We start from the raw sequence: 21,147 nt of genomic DNA on the forward strand, positions 1-21,147 counted from the left end.
ATGTATATTATGTAATCGATCAACACACCGTGATACACAATACATCTCGCACACATCCACAATTTGCTTCATAGCTTCAATAATATAATATCTCCACAAGTTTCATTGACCTTACCTCTTACATGATATCGAATCTTGCTCAAAAACTTCATTTATGACATTTCGCCTGAGCATATGTGTGTTTGTACTGTCCATCTTAATTTTAGCTCTGGTAAAATTTATATTCTACCGTGTTCAATATTCATCAGCTGCAGCCTGATTGCATACTGAATTATAATAATTGTATTGAGTATTTTGAAGCTGTTCAACATCCAGAAAGTCTAGAGGGCAACTATTAGAGGGATCCGGACACTGAGTCTGCCGGTTCGGTAATCACGTGTTCCCAGGTTGGCATGCCAAATATTATTAGTCAAATTCAAAGCCTGAGGCCTCCCAGTGAAAACCCACTATGGCGTGGCATGATGAGAACAGGTGTGATATGTTTCTTTCTCACCTATGCAAAAAAATCAGAGACAAACATATGATGTCGGTAGGAATCACATATATTGCATGACAGTACAGTAGAAACCATGAATTAATATGACGAGAAATGATGTGCTATGATATTAGTAGTACTAGGTATTGTGGCAGCATACAGGCAGGTGCGGGGCGCGCAGCAGCTTAGGGAACTGCATGGGTAAACCCACAGGTGTCAGCAGTCGTACCTGCACCCGTACTCGCAGTGCGGGTACGGGTTTCCCTGCAGGTATCAACACAATGAAACCAGGGTATTATCCCCGACGGATATACCTGCGGGTCACTGTGAAGAGCCCAGGAAACAATGTGCGCATGAATCCATTGATGATAGATGGTGGAAGCTCAGTGCTGAGTGACATGGATGGTAGAGCACGAAAGATGGGGGAACACTAAGCAGAGAGCCAGAAAGTGATGGCCATAGCACTATCAGCATCCACTAAGAAGCTCGGAAGACGAGATCACGCACCATCTGAGAGCATGTCATGGCCAGAGCACTATCAGCATTGGGTAAGCAGGCTAAAGGACAAGGACACACACTTCCTGAAAGTGGGACACGACCGCAGCACAATCAGCGTTGAGTACACAGGTCAAAGGATGAGAACATGCACAGACTGAGAGCGGGACACGGCCAGAGCACCATCAGCATCGAGTACGCTGTGTGTAACGTAAAAGATGAGAACACGCACTTACTGAGAGCAGGACGCAGCCAGAGCACCATCAGCGTGGGGTAAGCAGGCCAAAAGACAAGAACACGCACTTTCTGAGAGCGGGATGCGGCCAGAGCACTATCAGCATGGGGTAAGCAGGCCAAAAGATGAGAATACGCACAGACTGAGAGCAAGACGTGGCCAGAGCACCATCAGCGTCGAGTACGCAATGTAAAAGACGAGATCATGCACTTGCTGAGAGCAGGATGCAGCCAGAGCACCATCAAGGTCAGGTAAGCAGGTCAAAGGACAAGGACACGCACTTCCTGAAAGCGGGATGCGGCGAGGGCACCATCAGCATCGGGTAAGCAGGTCAAAGGACAAGAACAGAGAGTTCCGAATCACCAGTGTCATCCATACTGCATTCGCATTTTTTACCCTTCGACTTCTCAACATTGGGCTTGATGTCCATGTCATCCTCATCTTCGAACTTGATGTGTTGCGATTCATATGCTGCGAGCCGTTCCTGAAGTTGCTGAATTTGAGTTTCGGAGGGAGTGCTGACACTTGGCGTGCGCATATATCCACCCTATCAAGATATTCTGAGCCTATTAAGCACAAAATATGATACTTACATTCCTATGTTGCAGGTAATCCTTTGAATGCTGCAAGAAATCATTTGAATGACTCATCTAATGAAAGAGACGAAGACAAGAAAGACCCTGGTGAGGGTGGGGATGGTACTGACATGATGGTGGTATGAAGAGACACTATGAAGTCATAGCCACCCACAATTTCAAAGTGCAATATGAAGGCGTGCAAGCAAAGTGAGACAAAAACAAGAAAAATGCCAAGTTACGAGCAATGCAATACAAGGTTACAAGAATGTTCAAGCCAAGACGATCAAATGTGTTTTTCATTATCTGCCTTATCTCATCATACAAACATAAAATAATCAGAACCCATCATACCACACCATAGTGGGTTTTCACTGGGAAGCTTAAACCTTGAAAAAACATGTGACAGCGTCATAAAATAGTATTTTAGATTTAGTACAGAATTACATGTGCTAGGGTCAATACATGAACTCGTGGGGCCAAATATCTAAGTGCTCGTAACGTTGGAAGGCAAGTGTTTTGTATATTCGAAATCAGCCTCTCTTAAAAGGAACTCTTCGTCTCGGTCGTGGTAAGAAATACGAGCACACTTTTTACCCTTTGCTTTTTGCCTCGCCACAGCCCGATCATTCTTCATCCTCATCTTGTTGACCTGTCCACAGAATAGTGATGCAGCCCCCCTCGACATTCCGACATCACTGACGTAAAAATTGCAGTCAAAATTGACTGCACTAGCTAGATACGCGATGCCTTGGCGGTGCAAAGCGCCTAGATACCAATGGAAGTCCATCGCAGGAAAGAGAGGATCAATAATATCAAGGACGTTGCAAATGGGGAGTTGCGGCTCATCATCTGACTCATTGTCCATCTTGAGGTATATGTCATGCAGACATTTGATTCCAGCATGCAGCAATTGATTCTGATCAGCTGCCTTGCCCCTGAGATGGATGTAGTTGTGAACGGTTGGACTTGGAGAGGTGATTGGTTGAGCTGAAACATTGGAAAGATGGCTGTTTTTGCCACCTTGCTTGGCGCTGACAATCTTTGAAATAGATTTCTAGACAAGATCAGGTCAGAATTAATTTACCCCGCCTCGATGTGAAACAACTCACAAGGTTTAATATCTCTATTTTCACGTGCTTCTCCTTCCTACCTGAGTAGCGCTTTGCTCTTGCTGATTGGAATGCATTTTTGAGGTCAAAAGATGTCTTCAAATGAGCTGGTGGATCTGAACGGCGGTCAGTCGACAGTTGCCAACCAAGTTCACTGTCCTCTGGTGAGATATCCATGTAAGCATGGATGCAGTCAAACACGTCGGAGGGAAGGGTATTTTCGGCAAACCCCACATCAACATACACGGTTGCAATGTCAGGATCAGTTGTATGCTGGGGAATACGGACAATGTCTGATCATCGATATACATCAGTATGCATTGAACAATTGAGCATGAACTAGGAAGCTTACATGTTGAACCACAAATATCGGCATGAGCATCTGCAACATCCTCATCAAAGAACTCGGGGAGTTCTTGTCTGGCCCCGAGCAAATATGCAGTAGTTTGTACTTGACTGCATCGTGCTGGGTTGGAAATGGCTTCAATGGCATCATTGAGGCTTCGGCAAGACAGTATTTCCCGGTCCAGGGAGTTTGTAGGAGAGAGCGACCCAGACATCATCATGAAACGGTATTGATCCCCCATGAGACGTTTCCTTCTATACCATTATATCACGTAGTAATGACGCAAGTCCAGTACAAGATCAGCTCCACTTTGTAGATCCGAAGAGTGATGTAAGATTATACACATTGCCAGGATTACGGTTGGTCCCATTAGCGGGCGATGAGGTGATCGCCACGAAAACACGGTTCCGAGGAAGGTCCCTCCACAATCACCATCCCCCTGATTATTGATGACGTAGAAATGAGAAAGTGATCGTAAAGTCGGTCACTACCCGAACAAATGCAAATGCAATTGTAGCTTTTGTCAGCGGGACTAGAGCAACAGGTCCCCAGGATGTAGGTAGCTATTTCGGAGAGAATGTCTCAGTAATTTCAAAGCATTACATTTTGAGTGGTCCACCGGGTGGGAATTAGACTGCAAAACGAAAAACGATTTCTGATTATTGAACAGATAACATTCCCGCAAGGCCCTGGCCCAGAGGAATTGTCGGGTGGTCTACTCACGATTGCAATTGAATCATTGGCCCTGTACGAATAGCTTGACCCAAATCCACGAAGGTGTTCTAATAACTCTCTGCTCCTCTAATAGAGCTAGTCATGTGATGATTATCTCAAGCTGTGATTGTTTGAGGCGCAAAGAGTCAGTGCTGGTAGAAGCATCAGTTTCGAAGTGATTTGTGTATTTGTTTAAGGAATCGAGGAAAGCCTGGCGTTCCTGACTCCTATTGAGTTATTCGGTGAAAGGGAACTGTATTGAAGGCAAGAACTCAGAGTGAGTGGTGGGGGACGACCAGTAACCGATGACTTCTTTGAACAAATACTAGTATTCAATAGTATTTGGGCCTGTACGATAAAGAGACAGAATGAGCTGAGAGCAACCCGGAGGCTCACATCACAATACCCAGTATAGTAAAAGCAACAAATTTGGGCTCGCTCGACGAAATGCGCAAAGCCTGGCTTCTCGCATGGGGTGGGAGGCTAGGAGTTGACCTAAGTAAAGCCTAGCTTCACTCTGGAGTGATAGGATATTTGAGAAACTTTGAAGCACTTCAACATCAAAACGTTAATATTCTGAGTTAGCTTTGAACATGCTGAGCCAGCTTTTGAAATGTTCGGCGAAAGGAAAGGAGGGCTGGAACCACTGACCTCTTTGAAAGATGATCGATGATCAATTCAATGATCCCTAGTACACCATATGTGTAATATGATAGAGTTGAGAGTGAAGTGCGTACAATATTGTTATTACCCAGCACACGAGTCACTCAGAATTTGTACTCACTCGACCAAATGTGAAAAGCCTGGCTTCTTGCACGGAGTGGGAGACTTGAAGTTGACTCAAGTAAATTAACCTAGCAATCGAGAGTACTAGTGATAGGATGCAGCCCGCACCTTAAAAGTTCCTAACTTACTGGGGCTTATGTGAGCATAGATGGCCATAAATTCATTAGATAATCTTACTCAGGAAGTGTCATCTGTGTCAGCAAAAACCTTGCTTGACCAACTGACATGACTGGTAACGATGAAGTAAAATAAAGGTTCATTTGCTGCTTGGAGTACAGTTTTGACCTCCAGAGAAGGACAGTTGAATTATGGCAAGGGATTCTCCACTTAGTCAAAGGATCACATGATTGTGCACATTCCTTATTTTTCCAGGATCTTGCCTTTTGACGTCGACAGTATCGGCAAGTGGTGGAAAAATTGAAATCTTGCCTTTTGACGTCAACAGTATCGGTCAGTGGCAGAGGAATCGAAATCAATGTCACCGGAAGTGAGTTGCTTGAACTCGCAAGCAAGAAAAGACATTGAAGTGATACCAGTGAAGCTAGGCTTTACTCAGTGAGTCAACTCCAAGTCTTCCACTGGCATCACATGCCAGAAGCCAGGCTTTTTGCATTGGCTCAAGCAAGTACGAACTCAGTAGCTGTGACTGTACTGGCAGCAAATGTGCACCTCACTCTCAATTCATTCCAGCTCTATTGTACAAACACAAATTCTATTTATTCGGGGACATTAACAGTTCCAGCCCCACTGGTCGACATACTTCAATCGCTGGCTCGACATTTCAAAGCTGACTTAGATTATTAACATTTTGATTTTGAAGTTCATTGGATTTCTTATCACCCTTGAGTAGAATCTACCTGAGTCAACTCCTAGTCTTCCACCCCGTGCAAGAAGCCAGGCTTTGTGTATTTGGTGGAGTGAGTACAAATCCAACGACTTGCACTATGTTGGGTAGCCAAAATGTGAATTCATTCCAATTACTATTAGCCTCAGGCTACAGCGTCATATTATTGTGCCAGTGACTGGCAGTGTCCTATGTTTGCTGGCAAGCAGCTGATAGTCAAACTCTCTATTTCTTGGTTTTTGTGTCCCCCTAAATTACGTTGGATGATGAGGCAGCCTCATCTTTGCCGGTACACAGCTTGAAGACGGTTGTACTCTCTCCCATTATTACAGGTAAGACCATCACGTTGGAGATAAAGTCTTTCGGCGCCATAAACAATGTCAAGGCATGGATTGGGGACAAGGAGGGTATTCATGCACCGTATGACTCATCAGTATTTCATTTTGACGGTATAATATTCCAGGAGGCCTTCATTTCATACTTCTATTAGAATTATTGCCATACCATGACAGTTGAACTGATATGCCAAATAATGGGGGCCAAATCAGGGCAGACTTCTTTTCTCTTAACACAGAAACTGCTTCAGTTTTTGTTAAATCAAGTGCTTATGTGAATGGAAAACACGAGAATCTTTGCCAAGGAGATATTGAACCACAGATCTGGTAGCTTCAATTGTAAAATATATGGAGTCACCTCTAGTCAGATACATAAGCTCCACATCTCCATATGACTCCACTTTGAATACACCTATTGCATCAGCTGATTTAGAACTTTTTTGGGAACCAAGATTACGGCATCAATTCATAATGGGGGTCACGCCCCTCGAACCCTAGACCAGGTGAGAAGTTCGCACAAGTGAATCAAAACCGGCAGTGATCATTATCATTCCCTCTTACTCACCCCCTCGTCGCCAACCTGCCTTCCAAAACTCATGACAGTGTTCTTGAACATATTTGCCTGTCCCTACAGAGCATAATTGACTCCATGCCCATCATAGAAGAGTGGGACCTCACATTGCCCTTACTTGGGTCAAATACTATCAAGGACCCCGATGACACTCAAAAGATACTAGGAGTTCCGGACTCGTTGCTCGAGCTACAAGGTTCGAGCCGGGATGTGATTCTTTGGTTGATGGAGGTGGCGGTGTCGCAGCATTTTGAAAAGATTATGGAAAAGATGGCAAGATATATGGAGAAGTGCAAGGATCCTGTCATGATGATTCTAATCATCATCCGTGAAGTTAGGTCATACAGTCCGCCTGAGGTTACGTCGGGCGCAGGGATCTAGGCGAAGACACACAAGGTGTTGCTGACCCTTGAGGAATGGCAGCACAACAACGATCGGCCGGTAGATGAGCCAGTACTGTCAACGGTACCGCACAGATGGATGGATAGATTAGATATCATCATCAAAACATGGCTTCGCCATCCAGATGGGCACTTCCATCTTAATGATCCCAGCAGCCCCTACAGCAACTCAATGGTATGTCATGCAAGCTTGGACCCTCTGCCAGGCTAAACCGACACCCTCAAATTTTATGCAATCCAATACCAGGAACATGAACACAAGTGAAGCTAGGCTTTACTCGAGTCACCTGTGTATTTTTGATGATATCTTCGAAGACGTAACATCTTCAAGTTCAGACGTAACCTTCTATCTATTACTACTGCATGCCCTTCAAAATGCAATGATCATCATCCACAGGTAAGGCTATGGATGTGGCTTGGACCCTCTCCCCAACGCTGCAGCAGCAAGAAGGGAAATTTGATGCCTTAATCCCTACTTGCTCTTCAGTACCAATGCAAACTCAAGGGAAGTTAGGCTTCGCTCGAGTTGTCTGTACCGTCTAGACAAGTGACAGCTAGGCTGTCTCCGGTCTCGGTGGAACTCGTCGGCTGCTTCTCACTCTCGGAACCCATTGTCCTAGAGCTCGACTGCAGGAACACTCCACGCCATAAACATCTGAGTAATCATACAACAGTACAGCCTCAAAATTACATGTGTCATTACCAGTCAAAACCAAGGACAAGATCACAATATCATACACGCAAGTCGGGCCACCTAACATCTCTGCCAGTATTTTGACTACACGTGAGAACTCGGGTGATGCCAGGTGTCACCCGAATTACCTGTATCTTGGAACTCTGGGACAGCCAGCTCAGTTTTCAACCTCGCGGAACTTCTCCAGTGCACTGGGTAGTCAAACATTCGTGCTCATTTAGACAATCCGAACTCCCTAAATGCGACATTGCTGTCGAGAATACATAACATCCAGCAGGACTGCGGAAGATCTCTATTGTCGACACACACTGACACATATTTGCAAGAGCTTGCGACAAGTATTGAAGTCTTGCCTCTAACCGACCTAATCTGCTAATTAAACCAACCATATACATAAATTTAACTGGTATCGCCATTTCAGTCTCCTGGCTAACTGCACACAAACTCCAGTGAAGCAGGGCTTTACTTGAATTGCCTGTATAGTTGGACTTACCGTTAACTCACCTATTCTTGGGCAAGAAGCCAGGCTTTGCACGTGAGGTCCTTCAGTGTCTTTCAATAGCCATCTAGGTGACAATTCAAATCATTTGAGGCAGTAGCGCTTGCTCAGAGAATCATTCGGTTCAACTTCCTACTTGAAAATTTTGAATCCTGCTCATTTGAAGTCATCAAAGTGGGTTCTGCTCAAAATACCTTCTGGTGTGGACAGTACAAACGCAATGACATTCATTATGCAATCTGGACCTGGCACCGCTCTTGGTTTTGTTCATCTTAAACCACAGTTCCTCCTTCTAGAGAGGACTGCTGGCTGTTTCTTCATGGACGAAAACTCTTTTATAGCCCACCACCCTGTGTCCTCAAGTTCTACTAGTAGCCAACTCGAGTGAAGCCAGGCTTTGTTCCAGTCAACAGTATTTCAGAAACATAACATTAAGCTGTGACAGCTAGGCTGTTTCCGACTGCAGATCCTTCTCAAGCCACTTCCCAGCTCCATGGCCCGACTGGAAGAACATGTCCTCACCCACTGCCGTTGGTTTTTCTTTGAGCATGCTTCTAGATAGAGATATCCTCACTCTTAGACGTTGCATTGAGTTTGCGCTTGCACGAGCTTCAAATACCATATTTTCTGTTCTGTCCCATCGTTGATTGGATATGGAACATCAGGCAAACTCCTAGGGAAAGTTTTGTGTACTTCACGCCCTGCGACTTGGACAGGTTGGGTGGCCAGGAACACTGACACAGAGGCCAGTTTGGCTTTTGAGCCAGAACTTTCACTTTCAGTGGGGAGATGGCACTCTATGTAGGCTACTCCACCAACTACTTCATGATGGAGCTTTGCACAGGATGATGATTTGGGTAAATGTAATTGCCACTGAACCCCACTTAAATATCGAACGCAGGCCACATTGGCCTGCTAACATGGCTCCAGCGACGTGATATCACTCTTCAACAAGTCTAACTACTCTTCAAGCACATGCTTCGCAAGCAAGGTCTGCCATCAAAAACACGAATAAAAAGTGTACGTACTAGTCATTATGTATAAATGTCTACAGATTCCTGAAATTTGGTAGAAAAACATGCACTTGTGCGAGAGGAAGACGCAGAGGCCACTCGTCAAGAAATGGAATGGCAATCCAGTCAAGCTCGGAAATCTGCCATCAGTTGAGAGGAGCTGGATGAGATTTTGGATGATCCAAATGTGGACGATAAAGATGAGGATATAGAACCTGTAGTATGCCATAGTAACACTCGAAAGCGGTATGGACGTATGGTTTGCATGATCACTAACACAACTCAAACTGACGTTCAGCAGGTGACAAGGAGCAAGAGCAAGAGCAAGACCGGGAGCAAGACCGGGAGCAGGAGCAGGAGCAGGAGCAAATGATCTCCTTGGAGGACAAACTTCAAGCTGAACTTGATGGTGTCAAAGCTCATTACAGTGCCAAAAGGCTCAAATCAAAACTTGGTAGACCAGCAGTCAGTACTGGCATTCTCGTCGATGATCTCAGGTGTGCTCATATTCATAGTTTGAGGCATCCTCACCTGTTGTTTTAAATTCTAAACTGCCCCGGGCACGTCTGTCAACATCGCACGCACACCCTGCACCTGCACCTGCACCTACACTTCCACGCATATTACCTGGGACAACACCCATTCCAAGTACCCCACCCCGCTCATCGCATCAATACAGCGTGAAACCTCGAATGTCAGATTAGACCCCTACCTCCAGAGCTGTTGTAAAGACAGCTAACATTATCTTTTGTGTTTACGTTGCTACCGATAATGGATTCCCAACTGAGGATGAGATCACTGCTCATTCCCGTGCCAGTTTTAAGCGTGCCTGCAAGGATCTCAAATGAGCTGAAATTCTTAGACGATTTGAAAGGGATGCAGCATATGCAACTGTCCAAGCGAAAATAGTGAGTGTATGTTTCTACTTCTTTCCTCAATATTGACGTGTCATAGGTAGCTGCTCGACCCTCCCAGATTTGCAGCGAGCTCAAAAGCAAGGTTCAAAGCGCTGTCATTGGTCATTATGGGCTGCACAGGCTGCTGAAGTCCAAACTCGAAGCTAAAATCGCAGCACTCCTGCATGAACATGCCTATGTCTTCAGGAATCTGGACAAGGTGAGTCTATCTCCACCGTAAGACTGAATTTTAATACTAACCACTTCTTAGCGTGAGGGTTTCTTTTGACACCCGATTTTTACTGAGATATTCGGAGCTCAGTGGCTGAGAAAAAGAGGTGAGGCTACCCATGAGTATGCAGCTGCCTTCAATCCAGTGCCACTCCCAACCTTAGCGCTCATTGCTACTGCTGTAGGCATGTTTTATTTTACTATTATTATTGCTCTGATATGAGCTCTCAGATCGAGTGTGGGCTGAGGGACTATATCAAGGGCTTCAAGGAGATAGGGTGTGGTGTCAATGAGTTCTCCGGAGACTCATACTGAAGTTCATATGACAGCCATCTCTGTACCCTTCAGAGACAAGAACAGAAGCACCCCCAGCTCATTTTGAAGCTTCAACAAGAAATATTTCAAATAGCCTAGTAGGTCACCAGGCAAATTAACATTGAGCATGCTAAATGAATTTCTACAGTGATAGCATGGGAGATTTTGAAGAGGTGGAAGAAAGTCATGACTACCTTGGTGAATTTGACCTTGAGGCTGATATGATGGAGTAGAATACATTTTTACTAGGCCTTCGTATCTTAATTGTGTCCTTGTGTTCATGACCTCTTCACCGGCATCCAGATGGTCGTGAATTTCTAGCTATTCCACAATGGATTCAGTATCAGCCTCATTGGTGACACTGTTGCTGGTCCTAAGGACATGGGTTTCATCATGCAGTGTATTAGCGAGAAGAAGCAGTTGGTTGCGGAGATCATCGATGACTGGTTGACCATCAGCAAAATCTCAGATGTGCTTTATGTACTTAAATGTTTGAAATCAGCGCAAATAAGCAGGAGCGCTGAATTCCGCTGGATAAGCAAACAGTGACTTATTCAATCAATGATTTTCGTCTTTGCTAAGGCTGACTAGTCTACGCTATATGTATTAGTTGTAACTTTGGTCTAATAAGGATCATGATGAGTCATCAGCAATCATTGCATCATTGGCGCTCGCTTATGGGGTGTCAATAATCCTGATTTGGATGTTGAAACGAATATGTAGATTGCAGTATGTAATGTCTTTTTGTCCACACCAAATCTTAGAACGACGACATTCCCGGATTTTTCTCTGTTCACAGCTGAATGCTTCAAGTTAAACTGTGGTTATTACTTGAGTCCACATGTTATTGTTCTTGTTGGTCATTGCCGAGCAAGGAGATATTTAACTCTGATTTCTACTTCTTGTCTCTTTCCTCTCACTTCCTATCATCGATCTGTAAGTTCTTGGAACAATGACATTCCCGGAATTTCTGTAGCCATCAGCTACAACACTCTTTCGAGCCTTAGACTGTTCAAACTTTCGAGTGAATAGGTTCTTGGAACGATGACATTCCTGGAGCTCTTGGCATCATCAAACTCTCATCCAAGCCTTGGAACGACGATGTTCCCGGGTCTTGCACACAATATATATCCCTCTTGCATTTTTCATTATGTCCAATGCGCATTCAGAACAGCCCTCCCCACTTCAACGAATAGTGACTGAACTTTCAGTATGGTGGAGGGTCATTAGTAGGAAGATGGACAGACAGGAACACACCTGGGTCACTATTCACGACAGTGAACCGAGAGCAGGACCTGCTCCTCCACGGCCCGACAGTCGAACGGGCAATATGCTCTCCAGCAGAATCCTTGAGGGCCATGACTGGTCAATCTCCTCCGACTACTGGGACAGCTCTCGCCCATATCGAGCCTGCATCCCCGTCGACTTGGAAGCGCATGAACGGTTCCCAGAAGGAAGATGGCTGTCAGCTCCATTCACATTGGGCAGGGATTGGGGTGCTCAAGATACGTCGGGCTGGACATTAACCCCTATCGTGCGCAAGTCCAGAACCTCCCCCAAGCGCCCAGCTGGCCCTTTGCAGAAGAAGCGTGCGAAGTATATTGCAGTTCAGAAGAAAGGAGAAGAGGACAAAGGCCGTCGCATCTCGAAAAATGAGTACAAGAGGTTGACGGAATGGTGTGTCGGGGTGCATAAGCAGCTACCTGAAGGGGACATTTTCTATGCCTACGAGAATGACGCAGATGACGAGGATGACGCAGCGCCCGCAGGAGTAATCGTGTCGGCGAAGGACTTGGCTGCCCATGAGGCCAAAACTTTGGCAGCCCTACCGAGAGAGGAGCCCTGGACATGCCTGGACACCGAGGCCGCTCCAGCAGTAGTAGCGCAAGGTGTTATGATTGCAGAGCCTGAGACTTCCCTGGCAGCAGTGACACAAGGTGTTACGACTGCGGGCCAAGTCAATGATGAGCCGGCGCTAGTTACAGTAACAGCCCCAATCGCCAAGGCCATCGAGGTCCCCATTACTCCTAAGCCAGTACCAGATAATGGTGCTGAATCTCCTGTTTCATCAGAGAAAGGAGAAGCTCTCTTCACACCCGACTCTCCTATGGCCCCTTGGATACCACAAGATGATAACTTCTCGTCAATGCTTCCTTCGCCCCGGGCCGTTTCACATCCTTCATCTCCCCCGGACGCGAGGGTGGTTCTTCCAGCATCAATGAATAGACCTAAGGTACATTTCATAACCTTATTGTTAGACTTTCACTCACATTCTCCAAAGCAAAAATCACCAAGGCTTTCCTCACCCCAGGCCATGCCACGATCCTCATCTCCCCCTGTTTCGAGGGGAGTTCTCTCCAAGCCAACAGGTGGATTGACGGTACGTTCAAGAATAACTTTATTGTTGACTTTCACTAACATTTGTTAAAGGAAACACCAGTTGCGGTTGAGGCAGGGAGGAGCCAGCAATGCGCTTATCAACCGCTGGGTCGTCCATTTCAAGAGGGGACTCGCCGAGATGCTGGCTTGTCTCGTGATGAAAGATCTTACTCCGGTGACAGCTACCGGCTTATGAGCGCAGGACGAACCACCCCTACCAGGAGGAGGGTTACCGCTCTCGCTACGTTCAGGGCGAATCAAAGTACGGTCGTAGACCTGCCCATGATTCTTTGCATGGTCCCTCTTTGTCCTCCATGCGTCCGCCAATGGATTCCACCTCTCATCGGTCTTCCTTGGCATCTGTACGCCCTCCTTCCCCTCGTCGCCAGGAACACTTGGCGTTCCCCAGCGATCATCCTTTTTTGAAGCGAAAGTTGTCCTCGCAACTTGAATCTTCAGGGCGCACTGGAGAGAATAAGAGGTTCTGCCCGGAAGACAGAGAAGCGCAGCGACCAATGCTGAGTGAACGCATCATGGATGATTTCAGCATGGGTCCGCCTTCCTCTTCATTGCGCTCCTTAACAGACAGGATCCGCACTGTCCCAAACTTGAGGGCCCCACCTGCAGAGCAGAAGAAGAAGCAGATCCGGAACCCCCATGCAGAGCAGGTTCCAACCCTTATGCTCAGACCACCAATGTCCCAAGTGCTTCTGCAGCCCCAGGAACTAGTGTCGGCAGGTGATGGAATACGGCTCATAACACAGGCCTACCAGGCTAATGAGCTACGTATCAATGGTCCTCAGGTCTTTATGTAGGGCATCACCTTTCTTGCAGCACCAGTACATCGCTCTGGATGTTTGATTACAATGTTCTGGTCTGCCTGTGTAGGGGCCCACCTTCCCTTGGTGGTCAGATGTGTCTATATATGGTTCAGAGGCATTGGCTCATGAGCTGTTTGGACAATTGGGCTTTTCCATGGATCTGGTCCCTACCTGGGATTTGTCAGTGGACAGGTAAATGTGCTACTTGCATATACTTGCATAAGATATTATGTATTCACATCACAGTGGGTTGTGACAAACATGTATGAGTCTGTATGAGACCTTGGTAGCTTTGATAGTACTTCTATAGTGGCAAGAGTATATCATTGTACATACATTGCATCAAGGGAAATTTACAAACTATTGTCATATCAGCTAGTAACAAATATATAGGAGTTTCATAGCATTGAGTGACAGCATTATAATTTTCAATAGTCACAAGATGCTGATCCATTGAGAATTGTAGATGTTGGAGATATCATTATATTACTATAGGTGAATTCTGACATGACAAAGGTGGCTATGTAAGTGTGAATTACATAGTGCAATGTAGTTATTGGTAATAACATTATATTGCTATAGTGAATCCTTACATTACTATGGCAGCTATGTAAATGTAGGAGGTTGCTATACAGTGACCATAAAGGGGGGGTTGTTATGAGGCTAAGACAGCTATATATGATATAAAGTGCACTATAGAAACCCTAATTTTTTCAGAAGCATTGAGGATTATCCTGCAGAGTGAGTGCTGCTGTGATATTAAAATTCACACAATGCCTTACAACATTTTCATTATTAGTGTTTGATGGGAACACAGGGTGTTCATGGAGCTCATTGATTCATACCCTGCTAACAAATGGCGAGGAGGAGGATGTCATTCATGTGGGGGAATTGGTAAGTTCATTATAAGAAACACTGCTCTTGGAGAACTAGGCTCCTCTAGCACTACTTAATTATTTTTGATATAGATACTGTTTATATGAGCTATAAACCCTAATACAATTGATAAAGTTCTATTGCTATCATTGAAAATGCACTATATAAACTGAATGATTATGGATTCTGCCACCCCAACATAATTATGTAAGGTTAGATATGTTTGAAAGAACATCAACAGCATGCTATTCTGAGACAACTGAGTAACATACTGTTGTTGTTGGTGGATTCTGACATTGGAAGCACTCCATGTAAGAATATGTGAGTATGACAACACACTTAGCAACCTACTATGGCAGTGTCATGTGTGGGAACTTTGTCAGTGATGGCCAATCTTGCCATTGAAACCAGCCTGTGTCACCTGTGACTCCCACTTAACGACCGTAATTATAGTTGATAATAGATGGGATTCGCACCTGTAAGACAAGGCGGATATAAGCGATCAGAGCCTCCTCTGATATCTCTTGAATAGCGAGGGACTTTATATAGCGCTGTAGGATTAAGAGCTAAGTGCCGCCGGCATATCGGTAAACGCCGCGACGTGTTCCTGACGTCGCTTAAGGTGCCGGACTTTCGAGTTCGCTGTGCGACACGATGAGCTCGAGTATCTCGCGATGACGTGGATGGATTGATGGCGCATTTTGCGCAAGTGAACATTAAAATACGTAAACTAGAGTAAGGCTATGTAATACTACTATTCATCCTCGTTAGACGACTCTACGAATTCAGCACTTTTGGGGGCGTCCCGAAGCTGAGTGGAGGTCACCTTTGTTCTCTTCGATGACCTTGCATTCTCCTTGTTTGTTGTGGGCGGAACCTTGCGCTTCCGAGCTACTCCAGCATCCGAACGCTTCTTTCGCAGCGTGCGAACCACCTCCCCAGCTGACCGGCGCGCATCAAGTTCAGCTGTGTGAGCCTTGACTTCCGCAGGCGATAGAGTGGTCCAGTAGCACATTCAAGCCTTGAGTGCGTCCCGAAGTCTACGAATGTCACCCACGGTGCCGATATTTGAAGGGCTGGTGAAGTTAACACCCTGGGGCCATCCTACAAGGCGTACCCCATAGGTTTCGACGATGGCTGTTTCGTAGTTGCTGTAGTTCATCATGATATCTTTTTTGCCGGTTACTGAGACTGTAAATGATGTTAGATTGAAACAGCGAGTGCAAGCAATGTCATTACTCACCCAGCCCGCGGAGGATCATTTTCCGTACCTGCTTCCGTACGGCCTCCAAAGAGTCACGTTCATTGAGATCTGTAGCACAGTGAACAAAGATACAAAGATAATGTGAATCAGAAGGACTTACTTTGATCCTGCGTGCATGCCCATTGTTCGTATTGCCTGAGAAAGTCAGCCATGGGGTGCTCATACACATCCTCCCAAAAATCTTCAGAATTATCCGTGCCGTGCATCGTGCTTTGAATGGTGTCGTTGATGTGACCGCGGACGACAAATAGTGTTCCATAGACTCCGGTCCGAACTCGCAGATCATCTAGCTGCAAAGAAAAAAGATGAATTCAGTTGATTCCTGTTAAGATTCAAACTTACCTCTTTGACGATCCTATCCGTCGTGGCTACAACATCTCGCGCAGCTGCCTGATTGTTTGCCCAAACACTGACACCTTTTCTTTCACGATGCTCCTCAAGCGCTGCAATGTAAGCTTCCTTCTGTTCCCTCGTCAGGTCTTTTGTTTCGGGGTCAGTGATGACCATCTCGCGGAGTTCGGCCATTGAGTATCGAGAGCCTGTGGGTCGATCTAGTTGAGACAAGATAAGTTTCGTGACTCCATTGAGTTAAAAAATATTCGACTTACCCGCATTCATCTCTTTTGCCTTGGCATGAATAAGTGCGTGGATCAATTGACTCTTGCGTGAGGTGCGATAATGCGTGTGATTGCTGATGATGTCATTGATTTGCTTCGGAGTAACGTGATGAGCGAGTGCGAGTGCTTCAATCTGTGTCTTCTGTGCGTCCAGATATCCAGCAACTGCATCATGTAAGCGTTTCGTTCTCTCAATCTTCTGATCCCTCTTAATCTTTCGAGATGCCTTTTGTGCATCTGTTAGTCGAGGTGGTGGCGTCCGAGGGCGGATAATTGCTCGTGTTGGGTTCCGCGCTGCCCAGGAGGACATGTTTGCCTCACGGAGTGACTTCGGCATCTCTCCACTCGTGTCCGGCACCTCTCTTTCGGTAGGACTCCATGAGCCATCATCATGACTTGAAGTTCCAAAAGGTTGAGGTGACGGTGTGCGAGCAGGGGGGAGCTCTGGAAGGGTTGGGATATCTGTTTGAATGTTCGTGGCTGGTATGTCGTGGGTAAGAGCTTCGATTTCGTCCCTAGTAAGCTGCATCGTGTATAGGGATGGGTCGTCCCAGTTGATCCTGTTGATTGAATGAAAATTGCCATTGGCATCGAAATCGTCGACTCCATAGAGGCCACTCATACTGGGGGCTGTAGGTAGAAAATACGTGGGCACAGATACAACTTCAAATTTTGGCGGATGGTACAGATGAAACAATACACACCGCATCGCACGCGTCCTGCCATTTCACGCCATTTTGTCAAAAAAAATTTCGCATAGATCGGTGTAAGATCTTGAACTCGGCAAGTACATATTAGTGAAGGCACGAATGCTGATCGAGACATACCTTCAATATTAACGGTAGTATGAGGGAGGGACGCAACAGATTCATCTATGTTAATACTGGTACAATGAAGGAGGGAGGTAATTGATTTATCGATGTTAATGCCAGTTTGATGAGCGAGGTTGACAATGTAGAAGTTGGTTTGATGAGTGAGGAGCAGTGGGATCGGCAAAATATTTATCAAGGTACATGCCAATCTGATTAATGAGCCGGGTCAATGTAGCTAGGAAACAAAGAACTCGTACATTTGAATATGTTTGCCGAGGCTACCAGAGACAGACCAAAGAGCACGGCAGGAGTTCACTGTGATAGACTTGTATCTGTAGAAATGTCACAAGCCAGGTCAATGAGATGCGAACGTTCCGCATACCTTTTGATATATTCATCTAGACAAACACTATTCTCCCCTGCGACCCCCATTGCAGAGTCCAAATGCCAACCGCTATCCTGTTCACACTAATCGACTTAATGTCTAGAGGGCTGAGGGAAGACCGCTTGAAGCAGGCCACACGCAGTGGCTCAAACTTGGACCAACAACTGAGATTAGTAAGCACATTCTACCTCTGACGGTTTCCAACCGTCAGAGGTGTGCTTACTAATCTGAGTTGTTGGTCCAAGTTTGAGCCACTGCGTGTGGCCTGCTTCAAGCGGTCTTCCCTCAGCCCTCTAGACATTAAGTCGATTAGTGTGAACAGGATAGCGGTTGGCATTTGGACTCTGCAATGGGGGTCGCAGGGGAGAATAGTGTTTGTCTAGATGAATATATCAAAAGGTATGCGGAACGTTCGCATCTCATTGACCTGGCTTGTGACATTTCTACAGATACAAGTCTATCACAGTGAACTCCTGCCGTGCTCTTTGGTCTGTCTCTGGTAGCCTCGGCAAACATATTCAAATGTACGAGTTCTTTGTTTCCTAGCTACATTGACCCGGCTCATTAATCAGATTGGCATGTACCTTGATAAATATTTGCCCGTCAATGAATTTTGATGCCAGAACATATCTCGATCATCGCCAGCTGTCGATATCTGATGGTAGGTTGTCTCTTACTCTTTCCCGCCGAACTATGGTAAGCACGATTCTTCTCATTGAATCTTCCTGTCTAACTTATGTATTCAAAGGGACATTCGACTCGGAGGAGATCTCGTAGCTCATCATCCAGGCAGCATGTGGCTACACAACGTTGGCTTTCCAAGCCAGGGTAGGTCAATCTGTTTGAGTCGCTGAAAAATCTGCTCACAACGCTGCGCAGAGTTCGAGAAGCCCAAAACGCCAAAGCTCGTGCTCGAGTAGCTCTGTGAGTTCGTCCCTCATGCAATTCTATTGTGCATGCTCACGTGTTTTTTTTAGCAATAGGGCAAGGTAGGACTCGTTTATGTACCTCGGGTGTCAGTCACTCAATAGATCCACAGGAAGAATAAAAAACTCGCTGAAGAGCAAAAGGCACCTGTCACATCATCGCTACTTGATGATGGCTGCGAAGACCCACAGTCAGCGTGTGAAGAACTGTCCCGCAATGACAGTTGGGACGCCCGCGATGACAGTTGGGACGCCAACGATGATTCAGTGCTCACGATGGAAAACGATCTGCCCTGCACCTGCAACCCTCAAACGCTGGATAACATTGAGATTCAGGTCCGGATGTGGCGAATGGAATGGTTATTATCAGCAGAAGACACGTGGGGTGAAGCATATGAGGAAGCGCTCGCGCATGCTGAGGCGAAGGGGGGACATGAGGCTAATATTTTCTTGGATCAATGTGCGCAGCATGTTTCAGAGGGGAGGATGATTTTGGATAGTATCCGGGAGGTTGTACACACCAACTGCCCTTATTGCAGGCAGCGCCTCAAGTACGACAGCATTCTATTGTACGATTTGCTCGTCTCCCTGATGTCAGAGATAAAATTCATCGAGGTTAAACTAGATACATCGATACTGTAGACTGATTATAGTATTCAATTCATCACCACTGGCAGGATCAACATGCGCACTTGACTTTGATAAGTTTTAATATCATTATACACCATCCACCATAGCGAACGCATGGCGAACATAGTATGAGCATAGTGAACCTATAACGAACCATAGCGTACATGTAGCGAACATAGGTGTAATGATGCTTGGGCTTGTGAATGCAATGCTGTTGGAAAATATTGAACAAGGCGAAATGTTTATTTGACAGAGGCAAGTATGTACGCTCAACACGAAGCTGAAAAAATGTTGTGGTGCTTCGTGAAACGTTTATGACCACTTACAACTAGCGAACATATATCGAACATTGGTGTGCGGAGGCTCGGGCCCATGAACACAACACTATCAGAAAATATTGAAAAAAGTGAAATATTTATTAGGCAGAGGCAGACATACATACTTGACCCGAAGCTGAAATAATGTTGTGGTGGTTGTGTGGAACGTTTATGACTACGGCGGGACTGTAAGTAGTTTCGATGCGTGATGCAATTGTGCTAGTGACACTGACCAACATATGCTGATATTCTGTGCATGCTGCACTGCTACACTATTTAGTGAATATATATTCTGACAAATGCTGCATTAATGGCGCTGGTAGTACATCTAACACTTAGTCACCGTTGCAGGATCGTAGAATTAATTCCTAGATCATTGTATACTAGGTTGTATGAACTTGAACTCGCTGGTAGTTACCAGTACTAAGCTTGAGGCACATCACATGGCCGCACAACACAAACGCCAGTAAAATACATTGCGCAATTTCATTTTTTCAAACCAATACATGTACGGTACGCAATCAAAACTAAGTAACAACTATGTAGCAATTGTTAGAGTTGGCTCATTGTCTCCGTCAAGTCCTCAAGCTGCGACCACAGATCATGCGAGTCTGAACTCGCAGATGAGTCTACAGGTGAAGGAATGTTGGGCGAGGACTCTGGAGGGGATGGCCAGAAAGGACCACCTGGCAGTGGAACTGCCCGGACTCTGCCTTCGTCATATTTGACCGCGTATGCAGTCAATGCTTGCTGAAATGACGGGTACCCTTTCTGAACATTACCACTGACGAAATTTGTTCGTTCAGCGACGTCAGCCCTAACCACAACATCAACAATTATTCAACACACGCCAACAGGTACTCGGCTTACCAGCGGTAGAACACACCAACTTCCTGCCCAACTGTTATCGCCCAGAATCCCTCAGGTACCTCATCAGCTCGTGGAGGACGGATATCGCTAGGTTTTAGAACTGCTGTGACTTGGCAGGGTGTCTGGGTGACCGTTTGCAAAGCCTGAGGCTGGGGGTGGGGTGGGGTAGACATGCGAGGTGGGGTAGGAGGAATGGGCACTGTTTTTTTGGGGAAAGAACGAGTGCTGGAACATCTGGATTGCGGGAGCGATGATCTTGACAGTGTGATAGACTCTTCAGTTGTCTTGCGGCTCCAAGTGACGGTGTCAAACGACGACTCTGTTATTGAGTGTGAACATGTTAGTTTTGAATGAGGACAACACTCACCTGATAGTGTCATCTCCTGCAGCAAAGTGCGCAAATCCTGGATATGATCACCCTGGGTAGGGTGGCTACTAGATGATGTCGACATCGTAGGAGTGATGTCGTGAATTCGGACTTGGTCGGAGTGCTACAGATAATCAGTCACGTGAAGAATAGATAGGACCTGACCTACAGTACTAGTAGCACAAATGTTTGAATGGCACGGAATGGTAGAGTACACCAGCGAGTCCGCACAAACCTCTCTCTGCGATCCATTCGGCACATTGGGGCATCGAGGGACAAGAATGGATTGCCAGTCAATTGTGTATCCAAGGTGCTCAAACACACACAGCTGGTTCAGCAAGCGGCA

At 45.9% G+C, this 21,147-nt stretch overlaps 5 protein-coding genes across 5 annotated transcripts; 2 read left to right on the forward strand and 3 right to left on the reverse strand.

Annotated features, from left to right (window-relative positions):
• Window positions 1-446: 446 nt before the first annotated feature.
• HD556DRAFT_1310912 (uncharacterized protein) lies at window positions 447-3,452 on the reverse strand (the record flags this gene model as incomplete). Its single annotated transcript, XM_041300478.1, has 15 exons — window positions 447-493; window positions 705-739; window positions 790-905; window positions 983-1,010; window positions 1,129-1,170; window positions 1,203-1,301; window positions 1,345-1,418; window positions 1,546-1,752; window positions 1,799-1,828; window positions 1,912-1,933; window positions 2,140-2,169; window positions 2,371-2,432; window positions 2,484-2,837; window positions 2,893-3,185; window positions 3,245-3,452. 15 exons carry the CDS (start codon window positions 3,450-3,452, stop codon window positions 447-449), a joined length of 1,647 nt encoding a protein of 548 aa, XP_041157113.1.
• Window positions 3,453-9,160: 5,708 nt separating this feature from the next.
• HD556DRAFT_1310914 (uncharacterized protein) lies at window positions 9,161-14,734 on the forward strand (the record flags this gene model as incomplete). Its single annotated transcript, XM_041300479.1, has 22 exons — window positions 9,161-9,282; window positions 9,327-9,349; window positions 9,397-9,592; window positions 9,970-10,003; window positions 10,050-10,211; window positions 10,314-10,403; window positions 10,454-10,500; window positions 10,552-10,635; window positions 10,686-10,766; window positions 10,879-11,017; window positions 11,261-11,266; window positions 11,570-11,648; window positions 11,707-12,770; window positions 12,819-12,917; window positions 12,968-13,178; window positions 13,376-13,719; window positions 13,805-13,929; window positions 14,037-14,055; window positions 14,233-14,261; window positions 14,455-14,478; window positions 14,555-14,631; window positions 14,706-14,734. The coding sequence occupies 22 exons, from the start codon at window positions 9,161-9,163 to the stop codon at window positions 14,732-14,734; spliced, it is 3,084 nt and encodes a 1,027-aa protein (XP_041157114.1).
• Window positions 14,735-15,367: 633 nt separating this feature from the next.
• HD556DRAFT_1446482 (uncharacterized protein) lies at window positions 15,368-17,116 on the reverse strand (the record flags this gene model as incomplete). Its single annotated transcript, XM_041307098.1, has 6 exons — window positions 15,368-15,594; window positions 15,667-15,804; window positions 15,857-15,925; window positions 15,978-16,167; window positions 16,220-16,428; window positions 16,486-17,116. 6 exons carry the CDS (start codon window positions 17,114-17,116, stop codon window positions 15,368-15,370), a joined length of 1,464 nt encoding a protein of 487 aa, XP_041157115.1.
• A 1,181-nt stretch (window positions 17,117-18,297) lies between these two features.
• Window positions 18,298-19,259, forward strand: HD556DRAFT_1446483 (uncharacterized protein; the record flags this gene model as incomplete). The annotated part of the gene is made up of 5 exons (XM_041307099.1): window positions 18,298-18,387; window positions 18,440-18,519; window positions 18,571-18,615; window positions 18,669-18,680; window positions 18,731-19,259. The coding sequence occupies 5 exons, from the start codon at window positions 18,298-18,300 to the stop codon at window positions 19,257-19,259; spliced, it is 756 nt and encodes a 251-aa protein (XP_041157116.1).
• An 857-nt stretch (window positions 19,260-20,116) lies between these two features.
• Window positions 20,117-20,607, reverse strand: HD556DRAFT_1310917 (uncharacterized protein; the record flags this gene model as incomplete). The annotated part of the gene is made up of 2 exons (XM_041300480.1): window positions 20,117-20,381; window positions 20,435-20,607. 2 exons carry the CDS (start codon window positions 20,605-20,607, stop codon window positions 20,117-20,119), a joined length of 438 nt encoding a protein of 145 aa, XP_041157117.1.
• Between the last annotated feature and the right edge of the window lie 540 nt (window positions 20,608-21,147).

This window comes from Suillus plorans (genome assembly GCF_016647745.1).
Source record: "Suillus plorans strain S12 chromosome Unknown HD556scaffold_53, whole genome shotgun sequence".
In the NCBI taxonomy this organism is placed as follows: domain Eukaryota; kingdom Fungi; phylum Basidiomycota; class Agaricomycetes; order Boletales; family Suillaceae; genus Suillus; species Suillus plorans.